The sequence below is a fragment of the Furipterus horrens genome, unplaced genomic scaffold (assembly GCF_987537825.1).
Source record: "Furipterus horrens unplaced genomic scaffold, mFurHor1.1.pri manual_scaffold_12, whole genome shotgun sequence".
Taxonomy (NCBI): domain Eukaryota; kingdom Metazoa; phylum Chordata; class Mammalia; order Chiroptera; family Furipteridae; genus Furipterus; species Furipterus horrens.
In genome coordinates this window covers 82998806-83011138 of record NW_028327182.1, presented here as the reverse complement: position 1 = coordinate 83011138, position 12333 = coordinate 82998806, and the positions used below count along the sequence as shown (strand labels likewise).

Here is a 12333-nt window from a genome sequence, read left to right as displayed (position 1 = left end):
GCATATCTTAAATGGATTGGGGGCTACATTTGTTTAAAAGCTACAGAAATATGTGACAGTGTCCTAAATTTAACGCAATTGATGTTGAATTCCGTTCCAGGGACATGATGACAGCCCTTGTTTAATTGTGGATTTTTTTACTTTATGAATAGAGCCAATGAAATACCTATTAAAAGTCTTCTCCAGAACCCTTTATAGAATGTGCCTGGGCCTATGTTATCACTAAACGTAATAGGATTTGTCTTCTTGGAAATTCATGAAACTAAAGTACTATGTATTATATCAAAATATATGGAATATTGAATTACAGTTTTACTATATTTCCAAAGGCTGTGGCAGCTTTTAGATTTAACATAGAATGATTACTCTCTGCTTGCCATTAATAGGTTTTCAAGGTGAACAATTACAGAGATGAGGATGGAGTTCTTAGCTAATGCTGGATGATTTGGTTTTATTCAGTATAATAATTGTAAAAAGTAGAATCTGGAGTTCTATAATGTAGGTAGTTTTAAAGAAATTATTTCTTAAAATGAAAATTTTAAGTGAAGGTCTAATACATTGTTTATTGTTCAGTGAACATTTATTGAAGGTTTTGGACCTTTTCATACAGTACAGTGGAAGCTTGAAAGAACTCACTGGTTGTTTGCTGCTGTCTCTGTAGAAGAGTGCAGCTGAGAACAGGAATCTGCCTCTCGCAGCAGTGGGCATGCACTTATCCCAAGCAGTGAAAGCTGGCTACCCAGTTGATGTGGAGCGAGCAGGCCTGACTCCAGAGGTTCAGAAGATTATCACTGATGTTTTCCGAAGCCCACCCATCAACTCAGGTAATAACCCGACTCTAGACTGCAGACCTAATGACTTGGTCGTTGACCCCAGATGAAATAATCAAGCAATCACTATGAAAACTTGACTTTTGTAAGGCTTTTTATTGTTTTAGTAAAACAGTCTTTCTTCCCATTATCACTCAGGGGAAAGTTTGAGTCTGAGAAATTCTTGTTTTTCTTTTCAGCGTCAGATGACAATTTATATACCCATCCTGGAACTGTACACTTCCATTCTTTTCTAATTTCGACCTCATCACTTGGAAAAAAAACAATAGTTTTTCTCTATTCATTCCCCAAAACTTACTCCTAGTTTTTCCCTAAGTATTTCTGATTCCTTGTCATTAGTTTCACTCAGCTCGCCTTTCAAATCTCCTGAGTCAGTGGTGTTTGTCACTACTTTGAAGGGACGGACCAGTTCTCTAGGCCCTTGTAGGAGGGTTTCCTCTTCTTACTTTGCCACAGAACCTCAATTGGGCTCACTTTGCTTGCCCTGCAGAAAAATGTTAAATGCCTATTTAAAAATTATATTTCGTGTTTTAAATTTATTGATTTGAGAGAGAGAGAGAGAAAGAGAAAGAGAGAGAAACATCACTGTCTGTGCCACCCACCCATGCATTCATTGGTTGCCTCTCGCGTGTGCCCTGAGCAGGGATCGAATGTGCAGCCCTGGCAACCCCAGCTCCAGGACATAAAAAATCTGTCATAATCCGCCACACTCCATGTATGGACTTCATGCAAATACTAAAACTCTTCTTTCTGAATCCCTTATTTTTGTTAGTGTTACCATGATGTTCCCAATCACTCCTGTTTAAAACCTCTGATATTTCATAATTGGTGGTGGTGATGGTGATGGTGGTGGTAGAGGTGGTGGTGGCAGTGATGGGGAACATGAGAATGTTCCAAGAAGCACATGGTTAGATCTGATGGCTCCTTAAATATACCATTTATGATTAATACACTGTTCTTTTTAGAAGATAATTAAGAAAATAGGAAGTTAATAAATAAGTATACCAGAAGGGAGGTTCCAAAACTGTATTTTTTATAAACAACTTCAATATTTCAAGCAGGTTATAATTATATCTCCCCCCCCCACCCCCCAATATTGAAGAAATCTGGGGCAAATAGTTTTGAATGATCTAAAACAGATGCTCTAATTTCAATTCATTGTTGGCAGGGGAAAATGGTAGAGGAAGATTTAAGATTCTATTATTTAGCCAAGTACTATTTTATTGGCCTATGAGGAAGAATCAAGGTGCTGCTAATTGATTTCAAAGTCATATAGTTGTAAAGTTATAGAATTTTTGATTTGGTAAGGAAATTGGAAACCATTACATTTTCATTTTCCTACTCCCATCCTGTTTCAGAGATAGCAATCTGAGGCCTAGTATTATGCAAAGGTTAATGACAGCAAGTTTTTCTTTTTACTACACCTTGTTAAAGCTGTACTGCCAACTATTTAAAAGAAAGAAATATGCAGTTTCTAATCCCGATAGAGGATTTGGGTTTATAAACCTAATTGATGAGTAAAATAAATGTACTTAATTATATTTGGTTTACTATCTTTATATATCTAATATCTTTAAATATTCTCCACTATATCTAGTATACTCTACATTCTGAGTTTAGAAATTTCTAAAGTTAAGCAGACTATATAAACATGAAAAATCCTCTTATTTATAATTGCACATCCTGATTCAACAAATATCAGGGAGATGAGAAAAACATCTGTAATGATTAGTGACTAAAACATTAGTTAAAACATTTGTCTTTACCACTGTATACTTACTACAAATAAATTTTCATTCAGAGATAAATATTAAATTGAAATTCCAAAGAACAATGTAGAATACTTTTAAACACTTTTTCATGTTTCTGCCAATATGCTGTATGCATGTTGTACATATAATATGAAAAACTATATTCTTGTAGTTTACTTCTAAGGCCAAAAATGAGAAAGTTATGATTGCGAGAACCGTAAGCTCTAAATTTTATTTCATTTGATTGTGCCAATAAGATATTATTTATTGATGTGAAATTTTCTTTTGAATTCTCGTTTTTCCTTGGTAAAAACTATTATTGGAGAAATGTGTTATAAATTATAATAAGAAATGAAGATATACATAGTATATTAATGATTCAGAGATGTTATTTTTATCTCTTATTTAACTATAGCCATATTCCATAATTTGGTGTTCTAATGAACAAGTTTGATTGGCACTTAAAGTTCACACAATACTGAACTGAGAATTTTCCGTGTAATAGAGTATTTGAATTGATAAATTATATCTAATTTGCTAAGTAGATTTTTGTCCTTGTAAACAATATTTAATGGAATTCAGTACCTTTTTATTATTTAAGTTTTATTGTGTTTATATAATTTTAAGCTTTTATGGAGTTGAGATTCTATCTATGCTTAATAATAAATGAAGCAAGACATTTAATGAGATATCTGGATAATATTTTGAATAATTTCATTCTCCCATTATTTATACGCTTGTGCCTGGAAAATTAGGGGTGGCTTCCAAGGGACCTGCCACAGAAGTAGGGGTAATATGATCTCCTCTAAAGCAATGGGGGAGTGCAGCCAGTGCTCATTATTTTACTGTCTGATAGGTAGTTTCAGCACTAACCTGCATGGAAAGTTAGGGCAGAATAGTATGCATCTTTAAAGTCAGATGCCACTTATTTGCATCTGTATATTACAGGATGACTGTAAGAGAAAAGTAGAAAGAGTACTTATAGAAATGTGTAAGTAAATATATGAATTTTCTAATTATAAAAATTATATTCTAATTACAGTATAACAACTATATGTTTATTAAATCACTAATAGTGGTTTAATCCCATAGGCAAATGTTTATACATCATACTTTTATGAAAAGAAGGCATTCTAATTTTAGAAGTAAATTGTTTAGATTGGAATAAAATATCTTATTTTTTTCTTTTCAAAATAATTCATTTAGCCAATGATGCTGTATAGGACAAGATTATGTGGATCCCAAAAAGTTGGTTTCTAAAATTTCCATTTATGGTATGATGAAACTAAGGATGTATAGTTTGTTTATTCAATATTTAAATACTCAGAGAAGAAAATGAATTTAGGACAATTAGAATATTAGTTGGCTAGAGTATGGGAAAATTTGAGTGGGTTTTCTAGAGCAGCACTCTCCAGAAGGAAATACACTGTGAGCCACGCAGGCGATTTTAAATGTCCTGGTAGCCACATTTAAAAAGTAAAAATATACAGATGTCACTAATTTTAATTATATAATTTAATTAAATCAATATATTTAAAATGCTGTCATTTCAACGTGAAAAAATATAAAAATAATGAGGTATTTTTTTATACTAAGCCTCTGAAATCTGGTATGTATTTTGCATTTACAGCATAACTCAATTCTGATGTTAAATTTTATTTATTGTATTTTATTTACTCTTTATTGTGTTTTTTTCTATTACCCTTTAGTCCCCTAAGACTCCCCTCGCCCCAGCAGTGAACAAACTGTTGTCCATGCCCATGACTCCTTTTTCCTTTTTCCTCAATCCCTCCACCCCTACCCTCCCACTACCTGTGATCTGCTCTGCATCTATGAGTCTGTCCCCATTTTCCTTGCTAGTGCAGTTTGTTCATTAGATTCCACATAAATGAAATCATATGGTATTTGTCTTTCTCTGACTGGCTTATTTCATTTACTATAATGTTCTCCAGGACCATCCATTACTGTCGCAAAGGGTAAAGTTTTTTTATGGCCAAGTAGTATTCGGCAGCCGTCCGTCTCGAGAGACGATGGTGTAGCTTCTTAAGAGTCTATCTGCACCGCCGAGAATGGCTGTGCAGTCCGACTCGGGAGTGACACGGTATCTGTCTCCTCCCGTGTTGAATCGACATCTTGCGATGACGCTGGAGTGTCGTCTCCAGTGAAGCTGAAGCTACAGAGCCTGGGCAGGGTGATATGGAGGGTCTGCTGTTGCCCATGCAGCAGACCCCCCCTCTCTTCGCAGCTGAAGGGTCCAAGGGAAAGACGGAGTCAATACAGCTTGGCTTCAGGTGCGCCGCAGGAGTTGCCGGTGTTGACTACAACGTCAAACCGCCTTAGGGACTCCGGCTCCGGATTTTCTGTCGGGGTTTACTCCCTTAGCCTTTCCCCTGAAGAGGTATGCCGCAAGGCAGCGGAGGTTTTTTGGAGTCAGAGTTTTCCTTCTCTGATGTGCCCTGACTGAAAGATCGAACCAGCGACACTTAGCTCGCAGGCCGACGCTCAATCCACTGAGCCAAACCAGCCAGGGACGGCCAAGTAGTACTGCATATGTAAATGTCCCATAGTTGCTTTATCCACTCATCTACTGTTGGATGCTTGGGCTGGTTCCAAATCTTGGCGATTGTAAATAATGCTGTAATGAACATAGAAGTGCTTATGTTCTTTCGAATTAGTGTTTTGGGTTCCTTAGGATATATTCCCAGATGTGGGATTGCTGGGTCAGTAGGCAGATCCATTTTTAATTTTCTGCAGTACCTTCTTCACACTGCTTTCCACAGTGGCTGCACCAGGCTGCATTCCCACCAACAGTGCAAAAGGGCTCCCCTTTCTCCACATCCTCACCAGCACTTGTTGTTTGTTGATTAATTATTATGGCCATTCTTACAGGTTGATACTAAATTTTAATTTGAAAATACTTAGTCTGTATTCAACTTTCATAAAATTTACAATTGAATAAAATAAATGAAGATACCCAGTTTGTTCCAAATACACTTAAATTTTTTCTGATAACTGAATCAAGTATCAGTTTTTAAATTTAAGTTTTGTTTCAGTTTTCAATCAGTTTTCTAATGAAAAGGTCATAAATAACAGCTTCTCATCCCTGTACATTTAGACTGCATGCTTCTGAATGGAGAGGTCAGTCATTGATGAATTGCTTTTCTATGACATTTGAGGGCTGCATACTTGCGTTAGAATACTTAAAATTAAGAATTTGAGTTCCTCGGTCATTTTAGTTAGCCAAGCACCTTTTAAGTGCTCAGTGGCTGCAGTGGCTAGTGGTTATTTTAGCGGACAACACCACTCAAGTCATTTGGGAATAGGTATCACAGGTTAGACCTTTGAACTAGCAGCCCCACTCTGGGAATCTAGGAAGATGGAAAGATATTTGTATTGAGTAATATGTTCATCAGAACGTTTTATTTCAAGGAAGAATTGAAGACGAATGAAAGGGAATGCAAAGTAAATTCTGATAGATACATACAAAAGGAGATGAATAAAAATGATAAAGTAGTAAAATTGGTGGAATTTCAGTGGTATTAGCATGGTATAATGACGAAGGGACAAATAAAATATTAGTCTGGTTGATAGATATGAAAATAACCTTGCTGTTTTTATCACATTTAGAGGTAATGTTATCTTTTCAAGGTTTTGATTACATCAGTTTTGCATTTTAAAACTTAAAAGTGAGAAACAGTACAAGCCAAATAATTAAATAGCCCACTGTCCTAATATCTATTAGCCATGCTACTTCCTCTTCCTGTTTTTTTTTTTTTTCTCTTTTTTAATCTTCAGTTTTATTTGGAAAGAAGAATATAAACCTGAAAACTGTAGTAATGTAAAGGCCACCTTTTCAGAATGTCACTTAAAACTATTTGGTTTCTGATTGTTCATTTGAATTGGGTGTCAAAAATGTTTGATACCAGTTTTATAAATTACATGAAGATATAAGTGAATAGGTTCTAAGCTGCTTAGTTTTACCATACTCTAGAGAATTGCAAATGAGTGTGATCTTGGAAGGAAGTACTTGAAACATAAATAGTGGTTTGTAGGTCATTGCTATATAATTTGTAAAGGTGTGAAGAGACTGAAACAGTCTGAATTAGTTCCGTTGAATTACAAAAATTAAAAATTCCTTGATCCTAAAGATAAGATATACCTTTCCCAGAAAACTCATTTAGCTACTAATACGCATTTTCAGTAGCTTGTTTTGTTAGCTACGATATCCATTGAAAGGATCCTTTTAATTGTCATCTTATTTGCAAAGGTGATTAGCTTCTGTTTTAAGAATAAATTATTAAAAAAAAAACTTGTAATTGATATTTTGAATTTGAAGCATGTATGATTCCTTTAGAAACAATTCTGGAAACAGTGGCTCTGATTATCAGACCATGCGAAATGTAATTTATGCGCAGTTGATGGCACTGACCTGGTTTTGATCTTTACGTAAAGGGTGTGTGTAGGTGGGGCAGGAGTCAGACACGTTTACCCCACTTCCGTATCTGTAGCACGAGTGGCATTCGCAAGAGGAACATTTTCTTTGGCCACCTTGGCCCCTCTTCCTGTCTTCCTCCAAAATATTTTACCATTTCCAGCTCTTAGGTTTTCTAAGATGTTCTGTGTAATTTATTTTTAAATCTTATTTTTTCACCCTTTACAGAGTTGAATAAAATTAAACTAATTAGAACGTTTGTTCCTGAAAACATTGACACGTACCTTATCCACATGGCAACTGAGATCCTGGAAAATGGTTGTGACAACAGACTGTTACGCCAACCTTCGTGTGATTCCAACAACAAGAGATGTTTTCCCAACTCTGAAGAGAGCTGTTCAAGTTCTAAGAGAAGCAAGGAAGAAGTTGGCTGTGATACCAAGGTGTTAATTATATGTAGAACTTTCATAAAATGTCAGTTTGTTCTATTTGCATGTTCTAACACTAGAATGCTATATTTTTTAAACTGCCATAAATTCTGATATAAGGTTACCTTTTAAATCCGTGTAGTGTATTTCTGTTGCTTTTCATAAATCTGAGTGGCAAAAGTGATTTTTTAAATGACAGAAAAGGTGAATATAGTTTGTCTTTTTAGTTCCTTGTATGGAAAGTTAGCTTAAACTTTTCCTGTACCTCATATTATATAGCTTGGAAATTATCTTTCTTTTATAGATGTAATTAATACTGGCTTTAAGCATAAGGCAGTTGATGTGATTAATGAAAATGAAAACAAATTCTATTATAAACACCTCCCCAAGTGGGCTGTCCTTCATTCTGTCACCCACCGTGCTCTGCTGTGGTACAGCAACTGTTTCAGGTACAGGATAGTTGTAGCTCATCATCCTGAGCATATCCCAGTGCACTTTCTGCATGACCAGAGAAAGACCATGAATTTACTATTATTTTAGTATTATTAATCAAACGCTTTGAAAAGTACTTCTCTGTGTCTGGTGTGAGAAAAATACTATTTTTGACAATGTCACCTTATTAAAAGATTGTATAAATTTGAAAATTTGGCCCTCCGTATCTTCCAGGTTTAAAATGACATGATTCCCTGGTGAAAACTAATAACTGAAATATTATTTTAGTTCCTAGATGATAAATTCAGCATGGTAGTAAGTGGTTGCTAACATTAATTTTTTTCTATAAGTACAAAATTTTATGTTTTTTTCTTTTAAATATATTTTATTGATTATGCTATTACACTTATCCAAATTTTTCCCCTTTGCCCCCCCGCCCACCGGGTACCCCCATTTCCTCCAGCAGTTCCCACCTTAGTTCATGTCCATGGGTGTAAGTTCTTTGGCTACTTCCATTTTCTATACTGTTCTTAACATCCCCCTGTCTATTTAGTACCTACCAATTGGTGCTTCTTAATCCCTGCACATTTCCCGCTATTTTTCTTCTTCTGCCTCCCAGCTGATAACTCTTCAAATGATCTCCATATCTATGATTCTGTTCCTGTTCAGCTTGTTTGCTTAGCTTGTTATTTGGATTCAATTATTGATAGTTGTGAATTTGTTGCCTTTTTAATGTTCATAGTTTTGATCTTCTTTTTCTTATATAATTCTCTTTAGCATTTCATATAATAATGGCTTGGTGATAGTAAACTCCTTTAGTTTTACCTTGTCTGGGTAGCACTTTATTTGTCCTTCCATTCTAAATGATAGCTTTGCTGGATAGAGTAATCATGGCTATAGGTCCTTGCTTTTCATCACTTTGAATACTTCTCATCAGTCCCTTATAAGCCTGCAAAGTTTCTTTTGAGAAATCAGCTGACAGTCTTATGGAAACTCCGTTTTAGGTAACTCTCTTGTTTTCTCTTGCTGCTTTTAAGATTCTCTCTTTATCTTTAACCTTTGGCATTTTAATTATGATATGTCTTGGTGTGATTCTCTTTGTGCCCATCTTGTTTGGGACTCTGTGCTTTCTGGATTTGTATGTCTGTTTCTTTCACCAAATTATTGAAGTTTTCTTTCATTATTTTTCAAGTAATTTATCAGTTTCTTGCTCTTCCTCTTCTCCTTCTAGCACTCCTATGATTTGGATGTTGATACATTTAAAGATGTCCCAGAGGTCCCTAAACGTACCCTCACTTTTTTGAATTTTTTTCTTCCTGCCGTTCTGATTGAATGCTTTTTCCTTCCTTGTGTTCCAATTGTTGATTTGATCCTTGGCTTCATCCTCTCCATTGTTGATTCCCTGTAGATTTTTCTTTATTTCACTTAATGCAGCCTTCATTTCTACTTGGGTCCTTTTTGTGTTATTGAAGTACCCAGTGAGTTCCTGGAGCATCCTGATAACTAGTGTTTTGAACTGTACATGTGATAGGTTGCTTATCTCCGTTTCATTTAGTTCTTTTTCTTGAGGTTTGTTCTGTTTTTTCATTAAAGCCGTATTTCTTTGCCTCCTCATTTTGGCAGCCTCCCAGTGTTTTTTTCTGTGTAATATATAGAGCTGCTTTGACTCCCTGTCTTAGTAATGTGGCTGATTCTAGAAAAGTATACCTGTTAAGTTCTATGGGGCGGAGCCTCACACAATCACTGGGTGGGGCAACCTGTGTCACTGCTTTGTTGCTTTGTTGAGGGGAGGGTTCACAGAGGAGACAATGCCGTGCTGCCTGAGCTCTGGAGTTTTGCTTGGGAGGAAGCTGTCTCCTGGCACTTGCACTTTACTTTCTCTCCTTCTCCCCATATGCCATTGGTGCCCTTCCAGCTGATGTTCTGGTGCTGAATCCCAGAGGACGTAGGTCTGCCTGAGTCCTAAGTCCCTGTGGGCCCTTTAAGGAGGAGTCTCTTAGAATCCCAGTTTCTTCCACCATCCCAACCCTCACTGGTTTTTACAGCCAGAAGTTATGGGTACTCATCTTCCTGGCGCTGGAACCCTGGGCTGAGTGGTCTGGTGTGGGACTGGGATCTCTCATTCCTGAGGTATCCCTCCCGATTTGTATCTACCACCCGTGGATGTGGGGACGCGCGTTTCTGTCTCCCTGGCCCTGTGCCTCTCCATGCTTCTTCGAATTTCTGCCCCTCCTACCTGTCTAGATGAACGTGGCTTCTTTAAATCCTTGGTTGTCGGATTTCCACACAGCTTGATTTTCTGACAATTCTAGATAATTCTTCTTGTCATGTTACCATTTTAGGCTTATGGAACACTTACCTACTTAAAATTGTTTAATGTTTTTCTGTGGGCAGATTGTTTAGTACACAATTGCTGCCTTTGGTTCTTAAAATTGTTCTTTAGGGACTTTTAACTTAAGGTTCTGAGGCTTCATTTGTGAGGCTTCATTTGGTGCACAGTCCCCCTGAAATTGTGCAGAGTATTGTGTATGGGTATATTTGTCTTTTTTCTTAGAAGTGGATCTCTAGTTTTTAGCAGATTCTCAAAAAGTCTGTGAAATGAAAAACAACTTTTAAAATTTATTCAGCAAATTTATTTTAGTGTCTGCTGTGTCTCAATAACTACAAGGTACTGGTGATGATTGAGAGTCCATCTGCCATTATAGATGCAGAAGTTTCATGCTTTCCAGATGCCTAATATAACTGTGTATGCACGCACACATATGCGCTTGTGTGTGTGTGTGTGTAGGCACATACACGCCCAGGCAGCTGTCTTCCTCAGAACATGAAATTCACCTTTTTGGTCAACTCAAAGCAAATGCATCATAGGACATAGACCTGAAATAATACCTAGTTTTTTCCTTCCCAAATGAGTGTCTATTCTTGAGTGTCTAAGAATACACAACAGGATGACAAGTAAATTTTCTAAATTAATGATATAGTTTTTTTGTATCTTTGTAAAAATTTACTTCCTGATCCAGAAGTAAATTCTAAAGATCTCCCTCTTTTGTTTTATTTGGTAAGGGGAGGAAGGCAGTGCCTGTTCAGTGATGTGTTAGTTTTGTTTCTGACACATTTTTAAACAGTGCAAATGTTTCCTTTTCTGTTATTTTTCCTATAGGCTTCATCTGAAACCTCAAAGAGAAAATTGCCTGCGTGGTTTGCCAGAGGAAATGAGACCTTATCGCCTACCGGCAAGAAATCAATGGCCAAAACCAAAAACAAGGGTCTTTTTAGTTAAAATGGCAGCTGCCAGAAGAATTAAGTTTGTTTTGCTGTATTATAAGAGAGGTGCTATATTTTGTTTCTGGAAAAGAATGGGGAATATTTCAGTTTAAAAGTTATCCTTATCTCAAAGTAAAACTCATCTGTTTATTAATCAGCTGGCATCTTAAAACAGCTTTGTGCAGTTCACTTAAATTTGAGTCTCTTCTGAGTGAGTGCATCACAGAATACTGCACTAGTTTCCTTTATGATTGCTTTAAGAAACTCTCATTGCCCTGTTTCCTAATTTCTTTATTTCAACTGTATATTTGGAAAATGTAATGTGTGGCGATATGATCCAGCTAGCAGATCAGTAGTCATGCAGTGATAATATGTGTGTGACGTAAAACATTCCTATATCACCCAGATTCTGTCTTGTACGGGAAGAAAACGTGGTGATTTTACCGATTGTCTCCACTCTCTTTAGACAGTACTCTTGTACACATTGCCAAATGGTTTTAGTGGACCAAGCAGTGAAAATGAAACATTTTGGGTTCCATATAAGCAGGGAAAAAATAAATAAGAAAGAGATCAGTGACACTAGAAAATTGTATTTATACTACTTCTGTTATTTTTTAAATAATAAAATAAAAAATGTACTTCATACATAAATCTATTATAAGCTTTCATTTATTTAATTACCCTATTTTTTGAGGATATCAGAATTGGATTAAAAAATCTATGTTTATAGCACATATAACTGAAATCTCTAAAACTCATACTGTTGATACTGATTTGGATGAACTATAGCTAATATAGCTTTAAACAGTTTTCCATGTGGCCTTAACTGACTTTTGTAAACAAAAATAATTGTCGTTAATAAAGAAGAAATACACGATTGTTATAGAATTAGAAAAGCCAGAGAAGTGAAAAAAAGAAAATAAAAATCTTTGATACTCCTTCCATTAACCCCTTTTATGACACCATAACTTTTTATATGCACTTTTTTTAAACTTTGTTAAATGAATAATACATGAAAGAATTTTCTTTGTTAAACATTCAAGTTATACTTAAAACTTGAAAGTGCCCGTATTCCTATTTTCTCACATCCATTCCCTGCCCTAAACTAGAAGGTAACTTCTATTATATATATGACATATGGTTCTTTAGTCATTCTGCATTTACATGCTTTTGCATGTGTAGCTACACATATTCTT

The 12333-nt window shown here is 35.8% G+C and overlaps 1 protein-coding gene across 1 annotated transcript in view; it reads left to right on the top strand.

Annotated features, from left to right (window-relative positions):
- The window catches only part of WRN (WRN RecQ like helicase), a 113724-nt gene extending 102074 nt beyond the window's left edge, over positions 1 to 11650 (top strand). The window contains exons 32-34 of the mRNA XM_090258272.1: positions 662 to 824; positions 7242 to 7456; positions 11034 to 11650. Of these exons, the coding sequence (XP_090114398.1) occupies positions 662 to 824; positions 7242 to 7456; positions 11034 to 11153 (498 nt within the window). The 3' untranslated portion in view covers positions 11154 to 11650. The remainder of the gene's footprint in view (positions 1 to 661; positions 825 to 7241; positions 7457 to 11033) is intronic.
- Positions 11651 to 12333: the final 683 nt, after the last annotated feature.